Source organism: Aythya marila (genome assembly GCF_965140915.1).
Source record: "Aythya marila genome assembly, chromosome: 2".
Taxonomy (NCBI): Eukaryota; Metazoa; Chordata; class Aves; order Anseriformes; family Anatidae; genus Aythya; species Aythya marila.
In genome coordinates, this window is record NC_139043.1 from 41,117,874 (window position 1) to 41,143,822 (window position 25,949).

Sequence of the window (25,949 nt, forward strand, 5' to 3'; positions counted from 1 at the left end):
AGCACAAGGTACAATCTGCCTCTTTCACCACCTCGAAGCTCTCTGTACTCACACGAGGCAGAGAGGGGAGTTTGTCCTTACCAAGACACAGCCCAGAGAGGCACTGTCACGCAAAATCGATCCCCCAAATCAATGAAATAGCGTGTGTGTTTGAAAAGGTGAGACATTTTCATGGTCTTGCTGGGACCAGAGCAGCAGTGCAATAACGTCCCAGAGGTAGGTGTGTTCAGCACACTGATTAACGAGCACTTTCTGTGATTGTCACGGTAATGCTGACGAGTTAGTCATGGGAACTGCATGCAAGTTTTGATTGCTTCATAACTAGAGGGTGAATTTGGAAGTGACCAATTTCTGCCATAAAAGACTAATCATAGTTTATGAAGTATTTATTTCTGTTGTACTAGAGAAATTCTGTGCTACTGGAACTGAACATACTGGAGTTGGATTTCAGGTCGCTTTGACATGAACATGTGCTTCAGCTCCTTGGGTAATTTGCCGCACTGGGAGAATGCAGCAAACCTCTCGAGGGATGAATTCTTCAGATTTCATTTTTATTCTTCCGCAGATCCTTAGAATTTGCACAAGATACACGCCAGAACAAGACACCATGACCTTTTCAGATGGCCTTACCCTAAACCGAACTCAGATGCACAATGCTGGATTTGGCCCGCTGACCGACCTCGTGTTCACGTTTGCCAACCAGCTCCTGCCTTTGGAAATGGATGATACAGAAACTGGTCTCCTTAGTGCCATCTGCCTCATCTGTGGAGGTACCGTACTGCACGAATCAGACACGATAAGTTCTTCATTTATGTTCTACTTGCTTGGCTTTCCTGTACTAAAATATGTGTATATGTATATATATATATATATAAAGATACATACATACTATTATTATATATTACATATAAGTTATCACTTACACTGTAAGTGATATTAGTGACTTACATATAAGTACATCACCTACACTAAAGATTTGTTTTCCACTGCTGATGGTTATTGTTTTTATTAGGGTTTTGAATGAATTGGATCAGACTGTCAGGCAGATGCCTCATAAAGGACTACAGGATATATATACATATATATCCTCTTGCATTTTTCCTAAGCAGTATGTGGGCACCTGTGTGAATGAATGAGCTGTGCTAGAGCAAGACGCCCTTTATGCAACTTTTGCTCATAAATAAACTTGCAAGTTGCATGCACATCGTTACATTCGCACAGAACTCACTGGTGATGACCTTCTTTAGGAGAAGTAGGCAATGATTTTTTGGGGTCTGATTACAACTGAGAAGGACAGTGCCAGGTAAAATCAGGTAAAACTGTACATTTGAAAGACAAAAAAGTCTCAGATATTTTCCAAAATCCTCTGTAAGGTAAATTTTGATCACCTGCTTTCTCTCCTACTGTGCAAATGTTGGACTTGCATTAGAATCAGGCTGTGTTTAGCTGAGCCATTTTATTGAAATGCAAACTTGATACTATTTTTTGCATAATTACACTTCACAGTACTTTAAGTGCTATTAGAGACCAACTGTTGTAACAACAAAAGTCAGTCTTTGTTGACAGTGGACCTTCAGTACAAAATCATTCTGCTTTTGTGTCTCTAACCATATCCCACCAAAAGCAGTGACGGATTCTGACACGTCATGGATGTGTTACTGGTGTATCCTGCTTTATGGTGATGTTTGCTGTCACTCAAGCTAGCACTGCCATCTGCTGATATATGATGGTAACTCACTTTGGGTTAGTATTGATACAAAAAATAAATCATCTGTAATCTCTTTGTATACGTAGATATCTTACAAATGATTCATACAAAATTAATTGTAAGTATAGTTTGCAGCAAGGTGTTCTCCCCGTGGAGAGGGAGGTGCTGGTAATTCCGGACCATTCAAATGTCAAACCTCCCCAGTAACCAAGGGAAAATGAGTCCCAGTTTTGGAAAACTGGGGTTTGTCATCTTCCTATGGAATACAAGCTGCACAGCGTAGTTCTCCACATAAGTGGAGGAAATGATGAAATTCAGGGAGAATTGAGAACATGGAAAGTTTTCACTTCTGTGATTTTTTTTTTTCTGTGATGAAAAAAAAATGTATTTAAAATCTGTGATCTGATACTTCCTGCAGATCGCCAGGACCTCGAAGAACCGATGAAAGTGGATAAGCTTCAGGAACCATTGCTTGAGGCACTGAAAATTTATATCCGAAAGAGACGACCCAACAAGCCTCATATGTTTCCAAAGATCTTAATGAAAATCACAGATCTTCGTAGCATCAGTGCAAAAGGTACCTACCCTATTTCACAGTAATTCAGCGTCAATGCTGCTTTCAGAGGAAACAGGCCTGAAGACCTGGGCGGTTGTTTGTTTGTTTAACGTAACTGGGGGGTCTTCTTGGCCTTTCTTTTCCCCCTTGCTCATGTAACTGCCGTGCTGAAATTGGTTCTACTTTACATGCACAGTGCTACGTTCTTCATGCGATTCTGTGTGAAGTTATCAGTAGTTTTGCAGTTGTGGTGCTTGTTCCTTTGTTCCTGACAGTGAGACTGGTTCGTTAGGGGACTTCATCAGTATTCGTGTGGGAAGTCGGTCGTTGCCTTTCTAGATGATTTTTGAAGCTCCTCAGCTAAGGCACAGGCACAAGCTCTCCCCTCCAGCCTGGGGTTATTGCTGTGACTGCGTGTGCTCCCCCCAGCGTGTACACTGTAGCAGCATGGATGAGCAAAAGATGTCCACAGGCTCTCTCTGGAATGTTTCTGCAATAGTCAGGCTATTTTCTTTTTAATTTTGTTGGCTCTTTTTTCCTTCTTTTCATTTTTAAAAAGCGCAGATTTGTATTCCATTTGGCTCATTTTAAGCTGATGGTCAGGAATCTTATGAGATGTATTATACCAGATATTTGAACTCTGAGGTTGATGGCTCTGAAATGTCTGAAGTTGTCTTGATTGATAGACAAAATCCTTTCCCCACCAGCAACAAACTTTGTAAAGCACGTTTGTGCTTCAGTGTGGAAGGGAATCTTTACTGTACACACTCACTGTTTTAGTATCTTACTTTCAGTCCTTCAAATACATCACCTGCTTGCAGCAAGAACGTAGCACTTAGGCTGCATTGGTGTTACTGGTGCCTGAAAATAGCCCAGGGTTTTCTGACCGTTGCTTGCTTACCCCTGGAAGCAGCAGCCAGTAGCAGTGTTCAGAGGGACAGCGTTACGCTGCTGTACAGATCTGGCTTTCCCTAGCAGTAACCTTTCTGTTCTCTGAGGAGCTCTGTCCACCCAGCAGGGGAGGTCTCCTCTGCGTGTCAGTAATTTACTCGTCCCTTCGTGGGTCCCTCAGAGGTAACTGCAGGTGCCTGGCAGGGCGCTGCCCGTACGGGGCAGATGTTGTGGTGTGAGGGATCTGGGCAGGGCGTGCGTTGGTCTTTCCTGCATGTGCGATGTGTTCAAGAAGCCCCAATGCACCCTAGGAGCACCGTGCTTCATTGTGTTGTTTTTTCCCCCCCTGTACTCGTGTTAGTTATTGTCTCACAGTCTGAGTAGTCAGGATTAATAGAGTAATTGTGTTTAATCCTACACACAATAGCCTGCGAAGCCGTCTCTATATAAAAATACCCATTGTTGTTACTGGAGGGAAAGTAGTGAATGGGTGGTTAGCTCCAGTTAAATCAGATGTAAACAGTGTTTCTGTGTACTTTTGTGGTTAATTAGCATGAGACAAAACACCTGCAGGCTGCAGAAGGCAGCTTCACAAAAGTATCCATTTGCCTGAGTTTGGTCTTTTATAGCACAAGGGTTTGTTAAATTCTGATTCTTACCTCACGGTTTGCTATGTGGAAAAGAATTATTTACTTCTCTCATATTGCTGTGCCTATTTAACATGCCTATTCCTCAGCTATTTAACACGAATCAGGCAACATTTTTGTCCTCCTTGCAGATTCAGTCTGGATTAAAGACTATAACGTATATTCCAATTTATAAAGACATTTAGTGATCACCGTTGAATTTAATTTGTCAGTATCATTTAATGCCATTCTGGTTCCGTCTCTGAAAAGAAGCGTTTCATCCAATTTACCTGTGCTGTAATATCAAGTGCTACGATCACAATTTAAAACTAATTTGCTAAGGAGTGCTCATCTAACTCCATTTTCCTGCAATGAAGGAAGCAGTTCACTTACTTACGTAATTTTGTATGCAGAACTACAGAGGGAGACACCGAATCCATTAAAATAATGTTCCCTGAAATTGCCACTGATGGTGCTAAGGAAAAAGAAATTGTACAAATCGTCCTAATGGAAAGAACTTCTTTTTGTTTTCTTTTTAAAGGTGCAGAACGTGTCATTACATTGAAAATGGAAATTCCTGGATCCATGCCGCCTCTCATTCAGGAAATGTTGGAGAACTCTGAAGGACACGAACCACTGACACCGACCTCAAATGGAAACACTGCAGAACACAGTCCCAGTATCTCACCTAGTTCAGTGGATAACAGCAGTGTCAGTCAATCCCCCATGGTGCAATAAGACATTTTCCAGCTACTTCAGACATTCCTAATACCTTATGTACAGGGATGAAAAGCAAGAGAAACATTTTTACTGCTGCTTAGTTTCTGGACTTAATATATATCTATATATGTATATATATATAGATAAAAACTCAACAAGGACCAAGAAATTTTCATATGTATCGATATATACTCCTTGCTGTTTAAACTCTTAAAAATAGAAAATGCAAACTTTTGAAACTCTAAATCAGCCATTTCATGCAAAAAAAAAAAAATAGTTAAGCTTCTGTTTTCTCCTCTGAACATTCAAGACTGCATGGTGACAAGACAGATCTCAGACTTTAAATTCTGGTTGCATTCTGATGACTTTGTACATACACCTGTATGGCTGTACTTTCTATACTGGATGTTTGGTGCTTTCCTTTTGTCTCTCATACCTAAAGCGATCAAGACACCAACCAGACGAAATGGACTACTGTACACATCCAGGAAAGGAAGTCGCAAGGACCGTCTGATTTAGTTAAATGAAAACTTCTCTTTGATGCCCTCAGTTTGCATCTCCTTGTAAAAAGTATACAAAAATTCACTGCACTAGCAGAAAAGACATCAGTATCAGCAGTAACTGCCAGCTCAGTTATTCAGATGTCACTTGTTCCACTGTTAACGTCACTTTAAAAGGAAAAAAAGTGGTTTCTTACCTGGCTGGTGACCTAGCTCCACAAGTAACTGCAACATTTCGACAGTAACGATAGCCTCCAAGGCAGAAACACTTCTCAGTGTTACCATGTTTTTGTTTACTTGTTCACAAGCCATTAGGGAAACTTCATGGGATGATAACCAGCAGACTCATTTACAGCTTTTGACTTGGTGAGTCTAGGGTATTTCCGTAAGAATCAACTGCCAGGAACTAGCTGGGTTATCCAGCCTTCCGGGTGCCAGGGAAGTACAGCTAGGACTTCCAGAAATACAAGGAGAGGATCTGCCTTCTTGGCCTTGATAAATCACCATGAAGCAGAGTGAAAACTGTGGTAGAATGGTTAACAGATTTAAAGTGTCAGTTTCTTAGGTTTCATTTAAAGCACTAGTGGATTTTTTTTTTATATATTCTAGCAAGTCTGTGATGTACTTTCACTGGCTCTGTTTGTACATTGAGATTGTTTAACAATGCTTTCTATGTTCATATACTGTTTACCTTTTTCCATGGAGTCTCCTGGCAAAGAATAAAATATATTTATTTTAAAAAAACCTGCGTAGAAATAGTCCAGATTTTACACATGCACACACACAAGATAGTTTTCCATTTTTTAATGTTTAAACTTCATTTCAAAAAGCAGGTTTGCTGTTTGCAACCATGACAATTAAAATGTGCTTTAGCACAGCTGTCTAGAACATCTCTACAAGCCAGTCAGACAAATACATGACATTTCAATGAGTAAAAAAGAGCATAAAACTGTAGGTGTAAGAACAAAATGTTAAAATGCCTACACACAATAATAAAAACCATCAATTACATTATCACATAAAATAAGTCAAATGTACAAAAGTTTGCGACAGAAGGGACAAAAGGACAACACAAGATAGTTGTTGGAAAACATTTGTGTGCTCTTTGGGCACTTAATTAAACATATCAAAATCATCATCTTCATCAGACTCTGCAAAATATTTTACTTCTTTTCTAGCCCGGCCTGTCCGGGGCTTCGGGGCTGTTTCAGAGGCAAAGCCTGACTGAAAGATTTCCACATCCGAATCCTGGTCGAAAGCGGCCTTCTTAGATTTCTTTGGAAAAGAAAAGACAAATCAGTTGTGAAGCTCTGCACGTGCTGCATTCGAACATTCACAACTGAAGCAAACCTTCCCTAACACCTACTGCCTGACCACACCTACACCCCGGGTGCTGTATCAGCAAACCACAGTACAAACGCGTACCTTTCAGCTAAAGTGATCCCTACGGTATTATTATTATAATAATAATTATTATTATTTTACAAGAATGGACTGTAGTGGAAACTGACCTTGCTTGGTGTGGATTTAGGTGTCTTCTTCCCAGGGTTGTATTCACCTTCATTTTCTGAACTGGATGCTTTCCTTTTCTTTGCCCCTCTACCTTTTCCTAGGATGGAGAATATATAAATTGACTCTCTTTTTCTTTTTCTTTTCTTTTTTTTAATAAACAAACAACATTCAGCAAACTGAACAAATGTGAAAGTACTACATTTTAGTAATGTCTACATGTTAAAGATGAAATTTATTTTACAGCTTAACCATCTTCACAACAGCAGTAAAATACAATGTATTTGATATTCCCAGTTTAACTCTTTCATATTTCTGCAGTTACCATTCATGCTATCAATTCATGCTGCTGGTTCAAGACAGGGCCAAACTTCATTAGCTAAACTTCCAGACTCCTGGTGCACCGCAAGTCCTCAGTAGCCTTCTGTACTAATTATGCAGCATTAAATTCACCTTCACAGCTCAGTAAATTTACTGCGAACCGCAGCCACCAGCAGCGACACATCCTTTGCCTTTACGAACGGTTCTGATCAAATCACTGGTATGCTGATGTGCTGCTGTCACTCTCTTCTGAGGACTGTGGCATCTGAGAACGGGATGCCAACAAGAGCCAGAAAATCTTACTTATTAGAGTTACCAACATTTTACTGACTCGTATAAAGTTGAGATCAAAGAATGAAACTAAGCAGCACCCAAGAGAGGAGCTGAGCGATTCACAGGGGTTTGGAGTTATTAAATGCATTCCAAGCAGTTAAGGTCAGATCAAAAGTTCACATTATTGATTGTCAAAAGCTGGTAAACTTGTCGCACAAAAAGCTCATGGCTGAATAATCCACTGGTGATTCATTTACTAATAAACCAACGAGGTTCTACGCTTAGAGACTGCTTCTACTGCCTTTTGAAAGTCATCATGACCCCATCATGACAGAGCGCACAGCCTTGCGTGCTGCTTGTCAGCATTACACCAGAATTCTTACCTTTGGGTGCTGCGGTCTTCTTTGGAATGCCAAATTCTGAATCCGAGTCAGAGTTTATAGTTTCCACCTTCTTGGCCTTGGGAGCCCTTTTGGGTTTAGGTGGCGCATCTACTTTTGCTGTTGGAAGTTAGAGATACCAAATGTGTTAAATTCATATACTGGTTAAAGTATTCAATTTTATTAGGTTACAGCATAAATGGCAGATATTACAGCATGAATGGCAGATATTAAAATGAGAGGAGCAGTTTCTGCACATGGCAAGAACAAATTTTAACTTGTATGCTAGAACAGTGAGAAATAAACAGGCGGTTTTCTTTGTCACACTCTAATTAAGGGGTATCAGTGCCTTCAGTCCATTCCAGTGCCTTGAATTAAATACTCTTTCATCTTTTAGTAGGCAAATTTCATACGAACAGCACAAGGCATTGTGCAAGGCACAATTACCTGGCCAAAACCTATACAGTGCTGTAGGAGGACGCCTAAACCTCAGCCCCTGACGTTGTCTTACTATTTTACTTTGGTGATGTTGAAGCAAAATGTGCTCCATTGCCAAGCACTACCCCGCAGATAAGCCGTGATATGCAGCTGTGTTCAGTTGGCCCCGAGTCCTCAAATTCTGTTAACTGATGTTAGAAAAGGCGCGGGCTTGTGGCTGACAAACCAGGAATTCGGGAGAAGGAAGTAACCGGGGAATGAAAGAGCAGCACGATACGCTGCCACAAACACTGCTTGTACCCCACCCCCTAGAAACTGAGCCTGTCGTCACTGGTCATCTCCTGGGGATGAGTTCTCTCGCAGAACAGCAAATCCAAAGATGACAGAACTCTTAAATGGCACCTGGAGCTAAAGTAATAGTGTCCATGGCTTCCAGAACACTCATCTCCCTCCCAGTGGGCTTCTGAGCCACTGTCTTAGTGGTTCCTGCACCGTACAACTGGGAAGGATCACGGACAGCAACTAGGCCTGATCAGGAGAGCCAAGCTCTCCGCTTGGTACCATGACATAAAATGGAAGTTCGCACTGACGTCAAGGTATGCACGCTCTCAAGAAGCCCACATTTTTGGCAGAAGGCTCAGGAACGGAGTCAGTCCCACAGCTGATGCGCAGGGGACTTCTCACTGCTGGAATCTGACGGCTGTGCTATTCAAGGCGAGCAGCTGCTTACAATCAGAGAGTAAGACTGGTTTGGGGATTTCTCTTAGGCTTACTCTAAAGCACTAGAACCACAGGCCTCTCAAAGAGTGCATGGAAAGCAAGCTCAGCAGTCTCTTGATCCTCTGTAGTGCACACCAGAGATCAGGAGATTTCATCTCAAATTGATTGAAGTCTGAAAAGAAACTGAACTCCTACCTAATCCCTTATTTTCCTTTCTATTCTTTTATGTTCCCTTCTCTGAGAAGGGGATGTGACTGTACAGACAGCAAGGCAGAACAAGTAGTTCTTTAGTTTCAGCTTCCTGTCCTCACAAATCCAAGCTCTGAAGTCACAGAAAATCAAACAGCTGTCTGGAATAATTGTTTCAGCTACACAATGGGCATCCCCCAGCGTGAGGGTGAGTGAATGGAATATTGCAATGCCAGAAGATGGGTTTTGAACAGGCTGCTGACACAGGGCATGACGATGGACACAGAATTGAGGAGATGACTAGAAGGAGACTAGCTGACCAAGAACTAAGCACGTTAGGTTATCACTGCACTGTCAAACAAACCATGATCATCAAACTGTGATCATGAATAATTTGGGCAAAGATGTAAAAACACTTTTAAGATGTAAAGAGATGATTCAAAGGTGGAAGAGTTTTTTTAAAAAGGATTGACTTATGGGATAATCCTACACTTACCTTTTTTAGCAGCTACTGTTTTACTTGGAATTTTCTCTGCTTGTTTTGGGGTGAAAGATGAAGAGAAAACAGGAGTAGAATCCTCTTCATCACTGTCCAATTTTGTTGTGTCTATAATCACAGAGTGTGTTTAAATTAAGATTTGTTCACTGCATATTTAAAATCATTCATCGGTAAGTCAAATTCAATCTAACAGAAACATTCCTCTGATACTACAGCTAGGCTATGGATGTACTGTGATTTTCTTATCTGTGATACAAGCTATGTTCCTCTAAGGATCAGAACCTCTTTCCCCTTTATAAATCTCAACATCTTTCTTCTACAACTACTTCATGAGTTTTGTGTTAACAAAATAAATCCCCTAACACAGTCCATAACAGTTGCTAATGGCAAATAGATCAGTGAAAACAAGCTCACCATCATCTGTCTTCTGCGAGTAAGATGGGAAAGAGAAGATGTTCCCAAAATCTTGATTTTTCTTCTCTTGAGACGTTTTCCTCCTTCCAAACAAGAAACAACAAGAAATTGCATTAACTACATACTGAAATAATGAGACATTATAGTGTCTATAAGAGATTAAATTCCTCTTTGGGCACTACAATGCATTTCTACCATCTTTGTGTATGCTTGCAGCAGTCAAATTCTTAAAATCACTTTCCAGTCATGTACTGTAAGCATTTAAAATTAACAGTACTACATTTTTATCAATAGCTCTCTATACCAAGCTGGTTCAAGAAGGAACACCAGAAAATGTTACTTAAAAGCATTTTAACAGATGACATTACTGGCACTTTATTCTTGATGGGTAAGTCACGTTTTCCCCTGTACTGGTCAATTGCAATGCGAAGACTTTCATTCCTCCCCAGCAATGTATAAATTTTATTTTACAAGGCACATGTAGATTAATAATTGATCGATGTTTTGTTTAAGAACTTATACATATAAAAAATTATTAGAACATAAATACTGCTGAATTCCAGTACTTACTCTGGAGATGGCTTTGATTTAGCTGGGGAGAAGTCATATTCATCTTTTTCTAAACTGTCTGAGGGAACGAACTCATCCTCTCTATCATTTGTAACTGGAGAAGCTTTTACTTTAAGTTCATCCAAATCATTGTTATTGTTGGCATCGTCATCATCATCGGCATCATCTTCTTCTTCTGAGAAGTCAAACGTATATTTGGGCCTCTCAGCTGAAAGAAAAATACATATTTACACATTTCAAGATAGCTGGTTATGTTACTACATAAATAAAACAAAGTGGAAGTCACTACACAACCCATGCCTCAGATTATACAAGACAAAACGCGTGGGGGAAAAGAAACTTGTTTGAGTCTGGAAGAATAGAGGTATTTGTTTTAAACTGCTATGAAGTATCTGACACCTCTTGTGGCTTGCTCAGGTACCTTCGGCTTATGGCGTTATGAAGACATCACTGTAGAAGCACAATCAAGAGCTTGAAAAATCTATCAACAATTTTCCAGAAAAATCTTTTTTTTTTTTTTTTTTTTTTAAACTATCAAATATTTAGATATTTTTAAAACTTTCAGACTCTGGTACTTCTGACTTTCCTAGGCTGTTCTGATTTTTATTTTATTTTATTTTTTAGCCATTACAGTTTTGGGATTGTTTTGTCAAACATTGTCTTGCTTCCTTGTTTGACAAGATAACTGCATTAGTGTCCTTTTTTTTTTTTTTTTTTTTTTTTTGGTGAGTAATTTCTATTCTATTGTATTGGATAAAGTAAAAGATTTCTGGACAAAGTTACAGTTGCTTCTGTAGCAATTCCTGGTTCTGCCATTAAGAGGTTTTCTGGAATCATCACAGTGAAAAAAATATAACGCAAGCTATCTGTAGGAGATAAAGTCCCAACAGGATGCTGTGGTCAAATGAGAATGGAGGTTTGTAGCTTAAACTTTCAGTCACAATGCACATTTCACAAAAGCTTGGGTACCTGCAGCTCTCCTAAGCAGAGAGTCTCTTGGAATAATCACAGGCTCATTCTCTTCTAAATCACTTTCAGACTTGGATTCATCATCTGACCATGGGTTTCGTTTCTTCACTTTTTTTCCACTGGATTTTGTAGATGATGGTGTTCTTCTTACTCTAGTGCCTGTAACAAGTTAAAGCATCTGTTACAGTCAGGGGAAGGGAAGAAAAGTGGAAAAACAAACAAACAAACAAAAAAAACAGAAAGACACTTCGCCTTTTCTAATTGCTTATGATGCATAAACTTAATATAATTTATCTTAAAAAACTTTCCTTTAAACATCATAAATTTTCTTCTACTTCCTGAAGGAAAACTTAACAATGTGATGAAATAATTTCACACAGAACCTGACCTGCTGCTGCCAAACATATTTGTTTTATGACAGAAAAACTTAAAAGTCTCTTATTTGAAGTTTTAGCTCTTGTGCAAATTTCCATTTTTTAAAGGTTGCTGGGATTTTCCAGGAAAAGCACAGTTTTCCATTATTCAGGGAACAGGATCACAAACAGCTATGGGAAAAATCCAATTAACATGGGAAGCAGAGGGGGGATATTGGGGGATACAAGTCAGTCAACTGCAGGGCAAGCTCAGGTCAAGTTGGGCTAATTGGCTCTGGCTCAACACTGGCTAGGGTGGATCTGAGCTTCACGTAGACAACTCAGTCATAAATGGACTCGGTGAGCTTACTAAGCCAAGCCATAACATGCATACTGGTAAACAGTCAGAATGACTGAATATGTCAATCAGAAATAGATGTCTTCAATCAAGTTCTACAGCCTGTACTATTACACTGAGACTGAAGGTCAGTGCTGGCCCTTCAATGTTTTTCTACTTATCTATTTCTTTCTACATAGAAGATTTAGAACAAGATTTAGAACTCCCCCTCAAAATCAGATGTAGAAAATCTATCCCCACCCTCAGAAAAGCAGTTCACTTAACAGAAATTTCAGTAAGTTAGTAAAAGCAGAGAACAATAATAGAAGTGACAACATATTTAACTTAAGCATTTACTACATCTGCTGTTAATCTCTACGTATGCTGTAATGCCAAAGTGCTTCAAGTATTTCCACGCATCTCTTTAAGGAAGAAAAGCAGATGAAATAGTGATTAACATGGGTATAATTCCCTTCCCACCATGTTAAAAATACAGAATCATCACAGAATCATTGAAAGGCTCAGGTTGGAAGGGACCTTAAAGATCACCTAGTTCCAACCTCCTATTAAATATATAAAAAATATACTTAATGCAAAATTAGTATTCATTTAAGCTTAATGATGACTGTGTAAGGATCTTACCAGGCTCCTTCTTCTCTCTCTTAATTTTGGGGGTTTTAGTTGCTGAGGCTGTCGTATTCAGTGAGTCATCCCCACCACCCTCAGCTTGTGCACCACCAAATTCTTCATCAAATTCCATTTTTATTGCTAGAGAATCAGTATCACCCTAAAAATATAAAAGAGTTGCGCAAAATAAAATTATACCTTTAAAATTTCAAGATAAAACTGCAATACAACTTTGTAGAACATAATAAATGAAAGTAGACTCCATTAACAGTTGTTGAATAGTCTTGGAAGGAAAAAAAAAATTAACAAAAGCACCTCAACAATAAGTAGTCAAAAGAGACTTTCAAACACAAAAGAAAAGATATCCAGTATTAACTTTTCCGTGCATTAAGGCAGCTGAACATTATAAAGAGCATTAGTGGGTTCTAGTGGCTTGGACTTATGTTACCAGCATAGAAAAATACAGTATTTAAATAATAATAATTTAAATAATTGTAACTACAACACTGGTTTGATTTACCTTTTTCTTTTTCAGCAGTTTCCTACTGGCATCTGCTTTCATTGCAGATGTAATCTGTGGAACTATTCTTCTACCAAATGGTGATGGCATTGTCTCTTCCAATTGAAGTTTCTTCATCTTGGGTTTACCAACTTTACCTTTTATTGGTTTGCCAACCATGCCAGCCAAAACATCTTCTCTTTCCTGTGCTTCTACTTTCTGACAAACAACGTGTGGGGGGGGAGAAAAAAAATCTTTTTTATTAAGGACAAAGCAGAACCCAGTGGTTATTTATGATTAATTTCTTAACATGGAGCATAAGACTTCCCTTAATTGTCAGATGAATTATAATACACATTCTAGTAATGAAAAAACAACCACTTGATCTTAGTAAGTTCTTAATTACCCCATGCAGTTAAAAATTATACTTTCATTCAAGCCTAAGTAAGCATGAACTTTTGGACACTGCTGGATTGAAAATCTTTCTTTTATCTATCTATTTTGTTCCTCATATACATATCTAGGTACTGATGTAACTTTTCAATCTTTTATCACTTAAAGCAAGAAACTGGCTTTTAGAGTAATTTCTGCAAGGCACATTTTTCAGTCCTTTCATCAGCTTCTTTCACAATATCAACATATAGCTGAAAAGGAGACTTCAGAACAGAATACCTTGAATTACAGCTGCACAACGAACGCACAGAGAAATAAAATAAATAAATAAAATAAATACCTTATTTATATCATCCTGTGCTACCTCAAAAAGATTACATCATCCACTTTCTGGCAACACTGAAAACTGAGGCTCAGCAAGTTACCCACCAATATGCATTTAACTTTTTCCAGAGTTGCTAATGAGGCAAGGTAAAAGACCCTCATCTGATATTTATAGTCTACGTGCTTTGTTCCTAGATGTACTGCTTTGCATTTGACAATGCTTACTGCCTCACAACTGATTAGAACACGTACAACTGCTATTATTATTACTATTCCTAGTTACAACTCTCAATCTTTGTGTCATCAAAAAAGGAATTTGCTTCTGGTAATTTTCCTTTCACTGACTTGGAAAAACCATGATATTGTATAGATGTAAGAAAAAATCCCTGAGGACCACAACTAGGAACTCAATTATCCAAAACTAATTTCCCACTTTTCCCTATATTTGGAGGACCATCTGTTTTTAATTCAAAATGTGTTCTTCTTTATTATTATTAATTTTTGCTTATTTTTAATACATATTTTTAGAAAGATGTGTAAAACATACTTCAAGCTCTTCAACGAAAGCTGCTAAGTCTTCTTTCCAGAGATCTGATGAAGATTTCCTTTTAAGGTCATTTAGTTCTCTCTCCTAAAATGTGAAAATAGAACATAGAAGTTACTAAGTTACAGCCAAAGTAAATACTATCTAAACTGAACATGGTAATTAGAAACATCAGTAATTACTAAATCATTTCAGAACAAGCCTCCCACAGCGTACCAACCTTTGAATCTCTGTGTTTAATTAGCTCTTCTACTTTCTCTTTTGTAAGCGACCACAGAGACATGTTTAAGATGTAGTTAAAATCAGGGCCAGAAGTTGAGCCAGAAGCAGAGGATGCATCATCATTTTGGTTCTGCGGGTCCTCCTCTTCTGCTGCCTAAAGTGAAACATTCAGTTTTAGAAGCATTAATAATCTTAGCTCTATGCATCTACTTAACACTCCTCCAAAACACTTTGCTGGAGTAGTAAGGTGTTTCCTCACAGATTCAATGACACAAACACTTTTCTGTACCTTTCCAAAACCCCATGTTCCTGTCCCTTTCTATAGTTGTATTGTTTAATCATTGATTTAAGAAAATACAGCTGAACCTAATGCTAGCCATATGCCTTGTATCCTGTTAGACGCAGAAATTGGTACCCTCCTCTGTATCTCACATAGGCTGGAGTCCTTTGCCCTTTGGATATGCATGTACATCTGTTTCTTTAGAAATTAGCACAGTGTTTTTCTATACAATCTGCTAAAATAACCTTGAACGTAAGAGTTGTGGCTTGAAGGTGGATCAAAATTTCTCTTAATGATAGTTTTGCTATAAAATACTATACTGCGTGGAGTTAAAATACAGTAGTAATAAAAAAATGCAAAACAAATCAAATGAGAAATGAAAAATAAATAGCCAAAAGCAGTGGTAATGGCCCAGAAAAGTAGTAGTTGACAAAAATTTGCAAGCAGTTTCATCTTCCTGTACTAAAGTATGAAATTAAACTTGTCATTCTTTTGGAGCAATAAAAAAAACTGTCTGAGTCACTTGTAGGTAACTTCAAGAGTCATAGCTTTACAATATTCAAGTTTCATTCCAGAAAACCGATTAATAGGTTCTATATAGGTTCTATATAAATAATTGTGTTTACTATAATGTGACAAATAATAAGGGAAATATCAGTTTTAAATCTGGAATAACTGATGTAGCATTTAGCGTATCATCCAGTCAGAAGTCAAGTTGCCAGTTTTGATTAGAAAATTCAGTCGTCTGCGTTCTCATTTGCAACCCTTACCTAGTTTTCGTCTTAGAATTATCTATGTACATTACCAATATTGTGCAACAATATTTCTATATGAGTTTATATTTGTTAGAATGGAAGCCAATGAGAAGGAGTAATGAATAATCTTTTTCAAGTGCTGTGTCATAAGTTAGACGACTAGAAAACAAACATCTGAAAAAATGAGTATCATTTATAACAATAGCATCAAATGCATCCAGAGATTTCAGATCATTACCTTTTCCTGTGCTTCTTTCCAGGCTTTAACTGGATCAGATTCATAACCTCTCTGGACCAACATCTGAATCAAATCTCTTTTCGATCTATTCTCTACAAGATACACACACAATCAAAAATAAATAAATAAATGTCTTGAAAATAAGCATCTTACATGCAAGAATGTTTTACTATTTTTAAATAAATTCCACATTTTCCCCTACTGTTATCAATTCTAACGCACGTTTTACAGAGTATTTACTCACCTATGGTAATTTTTCCTTGTATCTTCTCTAAAATGAAGCGAGCTTGGTTGTTAAGTTTTGTAGATTCTGCACCCAACATTCCCACAAGCCATTCCTTGCGCAAACTATAATAATGTAATCGCAAATCAAAGAACTCCTTCAAAATGTCTTGCACTGTTTCATACTTCTTTAAACATCCCATATGATCAAATAGCACCTATAAAATACATAATATACTGCTTGAGAGAGACTGCATAACTCAAGCTTTGTGTTAGAGTTTATTTCTATTGCTCATATACATGCATCATACAAAGAGCAGAATTTTGAAGACTGTGAGCTCAAACCTTACTGTGGAACTATAGAGCACATAAATAACTGGATAGATTTTATTTTGATGACATAGATTTAACACGAGATTTATGGTAATACTTTCAAGCAGAGAAACAGGGATATAGAGAAGTATGCCTGAGTTCAGTTAAATGTCTAATTTTACCTAAATGCTAAAGCACAAGCTCAGCATCACTTGATGATTCACAACCATTTAACATAACAGTTGAAGAGCATCTTTAATAACCTCTAAATTCAGCTGTGAAAACTGTCACTTTAAACACTCCAGAAATCCTTCAAGTTCAAGCACAAAGTAAGAAATCATTTTTACACACTGGTGGAATCAATCCTGCCTGACTTCTGACATCTCCAGTTTAGACATTTAGAGGTGAACTAGTCACCCTAGGCGCCCTCTATAGTCAGCTGAAAGAAATAAGCCCCTCCAGAGAGCAATTCATCTGTCTAAGGCATCTATTTGGGAATTGGATGAATAATGAACTAGCTCACGTATGCATCTAACTTTTTAAGATGCTTACGCTAGGATAGATGAATTCCTACACAAGCACAAAAAGCAGAGAATGCAGGGTTGAGGTGAAAAAATTGTAATCTGCTAAAACATTAATTTGAAGACAGATTTTTACAGTAGTTCATATGGTTGTTCAAAACTGTGAGAAGTACTATCAATTTATTTGGCATATTCTCTTTTCTAAAATAATCTACGAAATCGTTTGAGCAAGGCCTTTATCATCTCCCAGTCACATGGTCTTTAATTAAATTTAAACCTATTTTCATATAGCTTTTATGTGTTGACATAATGGTAACAGTATTGGTAGTTTTGCTTTGTGATGATGTTTGAAAGTAGTACCTGCCATACAAAGACTAGAATTCTGGTTTTTCCAGTCTGTGAAGACAGATTATTAGGAATATTCAGACAGAAATTGTATTACAGTTCAAGCGCCTCTCTTGTAATAAATACATGTGTGTGTACTCACATTCTTACTCCCATCTTGCTACAAACAAAATGAATCAGTGTAAAGTAATTTATATTACCATTACGTCTTCAGCGGCTGAAGGATAGAATTTTCTATACCTTACAACCTAAACTGGGAGTTATGTTGGTGGAAACATCAGATATCCTGTTACAGGTCCTGCATAAAGTGCAATTTTGAAAATGGAACTTGTCTCAAGTTTAAAACTCAAATCTAATTATAATACAGAAAAGTTATTTGAATGATTAACTTTACATTAATCATTTTGGGCTAGCTGCATGGGAAGTTTTCAGTCATAGGAAACTAACTACCCAGAGACTGTATAGTTTGGTTTGAAAGATCCATTAGGACTAAATTGGGATTGTTGATCCATATTGAATTAATATTTGTCATCAGTAATAAATTTTTCTACTGTTTAAATGATTTCAAATACACAGTACTGTTCAATACCCACACAGTTCCAGTGAAGTTTTAAAATTCAAATGGCATGGCTCAACGTGACCAAAAAAGCAAGACTTGCATTATCTTCAGGAAGAATGAATTCAAACAGTTGACAATTATTTCTTAGCAGCAGCAAAATATGAAGAGAGATTTGCTCAGTCATGCACAGAATTGGTCTCATGCCAAAACCACTACAAAAAACATTCGAGTTTACAACAAGCAACTGTAAGGATTCTGATAGCCAAACATAAAAAAGTTACCATAGAATTACAAGTAAGACTTGTTTGAAGCTTAAAAACTTTGTGCAGTCCAGCAGCTTCTGCCTGTGCAAGTTTTTCTTCTGTCATCTTCACAACAAATTTCACAGTTGTGTCAGTGTGGTATTCCTTATAGTCAGAAATTAATGCTGGAGTTTTTTCAGTTCCATTCAACATGGGTTCTAGAACTTGTTCTTTGTACACCTATTAAAAAAAAAAATACAACCAAAAACTGAAACACTTCTTAAAATTCATAATTCCTGAAACCAACCTAACAATCAACCTAAGATTTCAACTCTGTGTGTATCACATCTGATACCAGTGATAATTTACAGAACCAGTATAACCTGTGAAATGAAGGCTAGAACTAGAAAAAAAATAAGAGGCATCCAAGAAGGACAGGAAAGTCTACTCAAAAGAGAAAGGGAAAGAAAAATATATTAACTCAGCAGGAGAAGCAGATATTCACTGTAGTATGGACAGTAGAAGGCACAAGTAAAAAAACATCTTCTACAAAGGCACAGAAAAGAATGAAACCATGTTTCCTTCCATGTATGCAAAATGATCAGAAGTAGAAAAAAGTCACCTATGTAGGATTACGTAATTTAACATAAAGCTTTTTTTTTTTTTTTTTAATGTAAGTATCTTTCACTGCTACTTACCTGGGTCCATGTTCTTACAGGAAGCTCTGTAATTTCAACCGTGTTCCTGTCCACCACAAATATTTCACCACTGACTACATACTGGTTTTGACCAAGTTCCTGAATGGTTCCTTTGAAGTTTTTGTAGTTTGGGAGCTGAAATTGCAAAAAACAAACAAACAAACAAAAACAAAACAGTGGAATGGTAAGAAATCTTATAAGAAGATGCTAAAAAAATATTTATTTCCCATACACCATACAGCTATCACTTTATATTGCTCTAATCCATCAACCAGCCTCTCATGCCTGTGAAAATCTTATGTCATAGCAAAAATATTATGGAAAAAAACAGAATACACACATGCAAGTGACAGAAACGAGTATCTTATAGTCTACAGAGTAGATGCATGATTAAGAAGATGCAGCTGAATCCAGTAAGGTGGCTTTTCTTTTTTTTTTTTTTTTTTTTTTTTTAATTTCTGATTTTGTTGTTGTTGTTTTGTTGTTTGTTTTGTTTTTACAGGAAACTGCAAGTGCAGCTAAGGCATGACAGAAAGCAGATTAACACCCAAGTCTCACAATAGCTTTACATCAGCACTGAAAGAAGTGGAGAAGTGGTGTTACCTCCCCTAGCCATTTTCTCATCCATGTGCTGTTTGGCAAAGATAGTGGAACCCATCCAGTTTAGAAATTAACTAACAGGGTGGGGATTTTTTTATTTTTTTTTAACTGAATTGATTCCCTTATCCAGCTTACCATGCAGCCACAAACACATACCAGCATACAGAAAGGAGCTAGATGGAGGCAGAACTGCCTCTTTCAACCACAGTGAAGCTTCAATTGACTGTGAGACTACACAGAAGGCCTAGGAGTCCTAAAGGAAGGGCAATGGATTGCATTAATTTAAAAAAATCTAATTATTGTTCCTAAGAATTTGCAAAAGGAAATTCAGTAGGTCATGAAAATTTACACTTGCTCAGAGGCAATGAACTGTGATCTAAGTAGAGATGTTTCTGCTTCTATGACTTATTAAACACAAAGTACCAATATCCATTAGTTGTAAAGTAAAGGTTAAATAAGCTTGCATTTCAGCTGTTGATTACAGAGATTCTGGGCTCACACAAATATTCTTACTATCCAAAGTTTTTTTTCAAGTATACACCACCTCCAAGGGCTTCTTGTAAAGTTTTAACTGAAGGAGCAGAAGCTACTGCTGCTTTTCTTGGAACAGTAACAATATCTTCTCCTATGCTTACAAATATGTAGAAGTACAATTCAAGCACAAGACACAGGAAATGTATTTGGCTGAAGATAAGTAGTTGTACCTCAGAAAGGAAAGAGTGGCACAATTTTTTACTCTACTTCCATGCAGCATAACTACATGTAAAACTTAAAACTTCAAAGTCTTGCAGTCAACGGACCACAGGAAAAGTCCTCCAAAATAATTTGAAAAAAACAAATTGCACTTTTTTTGCTTCAAGTTGAATTTCCCCAGCCACATCCCAACAGTCAAGTAAAGCTCCTACTCAGAATTACTGGGACAATCCAAGCCAGATATTCCAATCATTCACAGAGCAATATGAACACATTTTCTATGTATAAAATCAGGTTTGTTTAGCAAGCATATAAAATACTAGTATATACTATTATTTTTACCATAGGGTGGGGATCTAAGCCATCCAGCATTCGTCTGACATTGTTTACAATCTCTCTGGTATCATAGTTGGGAAGTTTGCAAGCCCATCCGGTACCAATTCCTTCAGCTCCATTTACTAAAACCATAGGAATGATGGGAATGTACCATTCAGGCTCTACGCGCTGGTTGTCATCATAGAGGAATTTAAGCAAGTTGTCATCCACTGATGGAAAAAGCAGCCTGGCTAAAGGGCTTTAAAAAAGAAAAAGAAGAAAACGGTTTAACTGGAGTCCTGTAAGTAAAGTGCACAATGCTTTAACAGTCAGGGGGTCGAGATATGATCTGTTTGTATGTCTTCTTTTCTCTTTGCCTTTCTGAAGCTGAAAATACAACGTACATACCTCCTGAGGGAAAAAAAAAAGTTCTTCTCAATGGAATAGCGTATTAATAACAGATACTAGCTTCCTTCCCAGTAATACTTACACACAATATACTAATAATTGATAACATTTAATATCAACAGAAATACCATTCTTTGAAGCATTCAGAATTCACACAGTTCAATGTGGCAGTAAGTCACCCACCCAATAATAAAGCAACACAGTATGAAAGTATTTGCAAAAGTTCATTGAGTTTCTGAAAAAAAAAAAGAAAAAAAAAAATCCTACAGTGGTGACTCCTTCTGCTCATGTAGGAAATTGTCCTGGGTGAACACAGTTTCCAGCACCTCGTGTGAAAAGGAGAATGTCTAAAACTAGGCTGCTACACAAAGAACATATATAAGAGGGGAATAAATCCTGATACTTATGTATAAAGCTTACAATTAACAGGAAATTCTCACACACTACATGTTAAATTGAATTTCAAGGTATTATAATTTAAAGGCTGTGAAAAATCAGCACTTAAATAAGGTCTTCATGATTAACTGTGTATGTGTAATTTAGCTTGATATGAAGACACTCATCAGAAAGGAAAATAATCATTCTCAACTTCCAAAAGAACATTGAGTTGAAGGACTCATCACCAGGTGGCAATACATTTTCCTTTGCAAAACTTAGTAGATTTCACACTGAACAGAGAAACTGAAAGGTGCTTCTATAAGAAGTCACAATTTAAGATTGGCAATTGATCTAAGTGATCTACATTTTCAACCTTCCTACTTACAAATCAAGGTTTAATTCCTTAAAAGCTACAATTCCCACAGCACTCTAATGCATAAAAAATCTATGCAGAACAATCTAGGTGCAAAAACACACTTACAGATGTAAGGCAGAATTTGAGCACATACATGCATCAAAATATTCCAATCTTCCCCAGTTTCTCTCACATAAAAAACCCTTCTGCAATGTTGTGAAAGAATTAGTTTGATAACAAGGCTTTTCAGAAGTATGTGTTTAGCTGTACATTTGTATTTACCTTAACATGGTGAAAATATAACGAGGGCTGGCAGCATCCTTTCCACCATGAAGCCTGGTACCAAACTGACCAATAGGTTGTAGCAGATTAACATTGTTACTTCCAACAAAGTTCTGAGCCAAGTTGACAATAGTCATCATTAAAGCTTGCTGCAAGAAAATACATATTCACAGTAATAAATGTGAGAAATAAACTCTTTCCTAATCAACTAGTAACATATATCTTAAATTCCCAGGAATTGTGTGACTAACTTGACTTCAATTTCAAAAAAGTAGTCTCCCTACAAAAGCAAGATAGCAAACCTCTTACAGGAGCTACTGGCAAAAGATAGTGCTTTCTCTTTTACAGCCATGTTGTCTCCCTGTCCTTAAATTCTATTCTTACGAAAACCCTGAAAACCCCGTAAGTTTCTCCATTGTTTCTAAAGCCCTTTTCTGAAGGAATGAAAACAGCACAAATTGATTGTGCTTACTTTCTCCTGCACAAACTACTACTCATTACTTTTAAGGGGAAGAGGAAGGGACAGAGAGAGATCTTGAGGTCTCTTCCAACCTAGAAATTCTGTGATTCTGTGATTCTGTAATTTTGCAGCTCTTGCTAAGACTTCAGATAAACATAACAAAATAGGAGATAGAATAATCTTTGTTCCAACACTGCATCAGGTTTTTGAAGAACAGTATCTCTTCTTCTTACCTTAAAAGACTTTATTTCTAGTTCAAGACAAAAAATTGCCCTAGTACTTAGTTTCTGTAATTGAGAATCTGAAAGAAGTTTACCATGTAATTAGTTATCTACCATTTCTCCACAACCCACAAACTACTCAGGATACCACTGTGCACAAAGACTTGGAAAGAATGGAAACATGTTGTCTTATTAAGCTAAATACTGATTAAGTTCAAATAACTTAAATACTAATTAAGTTCAAATTCTTTAAAAGTAAACCTGTGATTTGGAGATTCATTCCAAAGGTTTGCAATTTCAATACAATAAACATTTCCATAGTATTTTACATAGGTTATAAATTCTCACGACTTTTCTGTTCTTCATACTCACCTCCCCATGGTGATAAGCTGACATTTCGGCAACAGAACCAGCCAGCTGAGCAACCTTTACTTCACGTTTATCATTTCTCTTAAAGCAAGTAAACAAAACTTTGCGCTGCCCTGGTTTTAAACCTATTAAGAATAATATCCAATTTTCAACACATACACAAGCACAGGTTTTTAAGAAATAATTTTGTCTTATTCTCATTTCTTGAAAGAAACTTAACATTTAAATGGAAATAAATACATACTGTAACACTAACAAAATAACAAATGAGTATCCCAGTTCTTTCAAAATAAAAGAAATGATTATCTAACAAAACTGAAAAAGTTACCAGAAAAGTGGAAACAACCCTTTTAGCCAGTCATTACTGTGCAGCATACAATATCGTTCTAATGAATATCAAATTTATCCTAAATATACATCTGCAAATCAAGAGTTGTTTCTTTCCTTAGAACACATTTTTATTTAGAATCAACACAAATTCAGCAGTGACAACTGTAATTGTAGCTTACACATATTTTAAAGCACTCTGATATTTCTGTTAAGTTCTCAAATACTCATTAAAATTCAACAGAAAGAGATGTTATCTATCTCCCTTTTAGATTTTTTAAAGTTTTAAGAAAGAGGCCAGACTCTTTGATCTTCTGATTTACTTTTACTGTTTAGGTACACTTAGAGTATACTTTAATTACAACATCTTTGTGGAAGGGATTGCATCATTTTTCTGTGTATTATCTAGAACTGCTACCTAAAATATGCTTATTGATCTATTCTGTGTTTTAACTCACACTACTGAACTGGACTACAGTATTGCTACACATTTCCATTAATAACATGCGTCAAACATAAGAGCAAAAATTGATAAAAAAGACATTACTCCAATCTCCATTTCATTTAAATACATAAAATTCAATTTTCTTTGTAATGGACCTGCATCATGTTTACATAGCAAAGATCTGTTTAGAGGAACAGACCTAGAGGATTTCCTTTACACAGGAGAATCACCGATAAGAAAGTTGTAACTGAAAACTGTGAAGAGATAGTCACAGCGTTCTTCCTCTTCATATTTTTTGATTTTTTTTGCCAACAGACTAGCTTGTTATATATCACCTGTGATACTGAAGAACAGAAATCACTGCTTAGGTACTACCTTCTGAGCAGTTCACAGACCCATGACCAGTAAGGAGAATTACAGCTAACACTGGAAGTGACTCAGATGGCAACTATGTACATAATGTGTAATGTATACATGTATATAGAGATATATAAACACACAGTTTATATTACAGTATGTATACACGTTATTTATGTGGATTTGCAGTATAGTATGTGTACATATTAAGGTTCCTTTCTCATTTTCTTATATTTCTGTACAGACTTGCTGCATGAATATTTTGGTGTTGGTCTGTAGTGTCAAGAAGGCTGGCCACCTCTGCTATAAAAAGTGTATTGGAAAGTGGGGAGAAATCTTTTTTTTGTTTGCTTACAAAACCTCAAGAACTTTTTTTCATGTCTTAGTAAGAATATGCATATTTACAATATAGGCAGAAATTTCTGTTCATGAAGTCTGGAGACAGTTTTACAAATGAAGCACATAGTGCATAGTGAGCTGCTTCTTTTCATGCTCATGCTATTGCAAGGGGAGAGTTGGCAAATCTGACTGACAGAACCCTAGCAAGATTACAGGAAGGTTCATTAACCACTAAAACAATGCTGGTGGTATACAACTGAAGGGAGAAAACTCTTACACCATCTACCCTCAGCTCCCAACTTGAATTGCAATTATTATAAGCACTTAAAAGACTTGTTTTCTCTGACTGTTTAACTAGAAGCAAAGCACTTGTACTGTCCCAGGGAAGAGGTCTGGTTTAGGTAAAAGGCTGCAAAGCATCAGCTTAAGCTTCCATACAGAAGAAACATTGCAACTTCTTAGCATACGAATGTTAAGCAAAAATATAGAAGTCTACTATTCCCTATCTGAATGCATTGATTTCCAAAATAAATCACAAGTTTAAAAAACAATAAAAATGAATGCTCCAAGGAATCACAATGAACTATCAGCTTACCATCAACAAGGGAAGGAATAGATCTCTCATTGTCTGAATTGGAGAAAAGGATCAACTCCTTGTTAATGAAGTCATTGTAAGTTAAATGTTTTGTTGCTGTACCATATAAAAATTGCTGGAAAAAAAACACAACACATACATTATTAATTCAATACAAATCTACAGTATGTTTAGATCTCATCATAGATTCATTACCATTATTTAGGACTCACCTCAGGAAGACCATGTAGCCGACGCTGTCTCCTGTCCTCCATGAAGTTTGTTAACCATTCTTTCCGGTCATCAATCTTCTTTTTACTGAAGGCCTGAAAAAAATCAGGTTTACTACAGTATCAGCATGTACGTGTTTGTGTAAATATACATGTTACTTTAGTCACAATTTGATATGTACTGCACTATCTGATTAAGTATTCAATAATATTTATTTGGACAAAATAAACCATGTAATTAATGCTTATGTTTAAGCAGCAGTACTGGTTCATGGCCTATTGGACATTGTTGCAGAGGGTTTTTCTAACTGACACCTCTCCCATCTGATCATCTCTGATTATCATGAAATCAGTATGCAGTTAGACAAATGTTATAATTCTTATTCCTCTCTTCACAACAGAGTAGTCCTTTGTTTAAAGCTGTTGTGATCTTTCCACAAATAATTCTAAGGTTGGGTTCATCATTTAATTTGTCATCAAGAAAATTAACCAAAGGTATTTTAAAAGATACTCCACTCCCCTTGTCCTCTCCACGCCCTGTTTGCTCTATCAAACACATTTCAATAATTTGTAGCTATTCCTGAGTGATTGGCTTTGGTCCTCAAAGAAAATTGACAGCTGGAAAAAACTGGCGTTTTATGAAAAGACTAAATGAGAATTTAGGCCAGCTGACTGAGGGCCTTAGTCTTTATAAATACAAGACATCGCTTTAAATCAATGACTTATCACTACAAAACGAAACAGGAATGTTCTGTCTGTCCTGTTACTGAAACAGAGTTCCCCTCCAGTGCGTTTCTTCTCCAGAAGAAATAACAGAGGAATGCATAAAAAATGTGGTTTAA

At 36.9% G+C, this 25,949-nt stretch overlaps 2 protein-coding genes across 8 annotated transcripts in view; one reads left to right on the top strand and one right to left on the bottom strand.

Annotated features, from left to right (window-relative positions):
• RARB (retinoic acid receptor beta) overlaps positions 1-5,733 on the top strand; it is a 313,765-nt gene extending 308,032 nt beyond the window's left edge. For 3 of the 6 annotated variants that reach the window (XM_082753762.1, XM_082753761.1, XM_082753763.1), the window contains exons 7-9: positions 566-770; positions 2,127-2,285; positions 4,323-5,733. In XM_082753762.1, coding sequence (XP_082609888.1) covers positions 566-770; positions 2,127-2,285; positions 4,323-4,519 — 561 coding nt within the window. In that variant the 3' untranslated portion in view covers positions 4,520-5,733. The remainder of the gene's footprint in view (positions 1-565; positions 771-2,126; positions 2,286-4,322) is intronic. The other 3 variants (XM_082753765.1, XM_082753766.1, XM_082753764.1) reach the window with 2 other exon arrangements.
• Positions 5,734-5,790: 57 nt separating this feature from the next.
• The window catches only part of TOP2B (DNA topoisomerase II beta), a 62,941-nt gene continuing 42,782 nt past the window's right edge, over positions 5,791-25,949 (bottom strand). For both annotated transcript variants that reach the window (XM_082753759.1, XM_082753760.1), the window contains exons 17-36: positions 25,111-25,203; positions 24,899-25,013; positions 22,839-22,960; positions 21,786-21,934; positions 20,390-20,621; positions 18,755-18,889; positions 18,096-18,296; positions 16,100-16,295; positions 15,856-15,947; positions 14,581-14,736; positions 14,364-14,447; positions 13,121-13,318; positions 12,616-12,760; positions 11,284-11,442; positions 10,315-10,522; positions 9,745-9,827; positions 9,328-9,438; positions 7,488-7,604; positions 6,513-6,610; positions 5,791-6,276 (exon numbers count right to left, since the gene is read on the bottom strand). In XM_082753759.1, the coding sequence (XP_082609885.1) occupies positions 6,115-6,276; positions 6,513-6,610; positions 7,488-7,604; positions 9,328-9,438; positions 9,745-9,827; positions 10,315-10,522; positions 11,284-11,442; positions 12,616-12,760; positions 13,121-13,318; positions 14,364-14,447; positions 14,581-14,736; positions 15,856-15,947; positions 16,100-16,295; positions 18,096-18,296; positions 18,755-18,889; positions 20,390-20,621; positions 21,786-21,934; positions 22,839-22,960; positions 24,899-25,013; positions 25,111-25,203 (2,856 nt within the window). In that variant the 3' untranslated portion in view covers positions 5,791-6,114. The remainder of the gene's footprint in view (positions 6,277-6,512; positions 6,611-7,487; positions 7,605-9,327; positions 9,439-9,744; positions 9,828-10,314; positions 10,523-11,283; positions 11,443-12,615; positions 12,761-13,120; positions 13,319-14,363; positions 14,448-14,580; positions 14,737-15,855; positions 15,948-16,099; positions 16,296-18,095; positions 18,297-18,754; positions 18,890-20,389; positions 20,622-21,785; positions 21,935-22,838; positions 22,961-24,898; positions 25,014-25,110; positions 25,204-25,949) is intronic.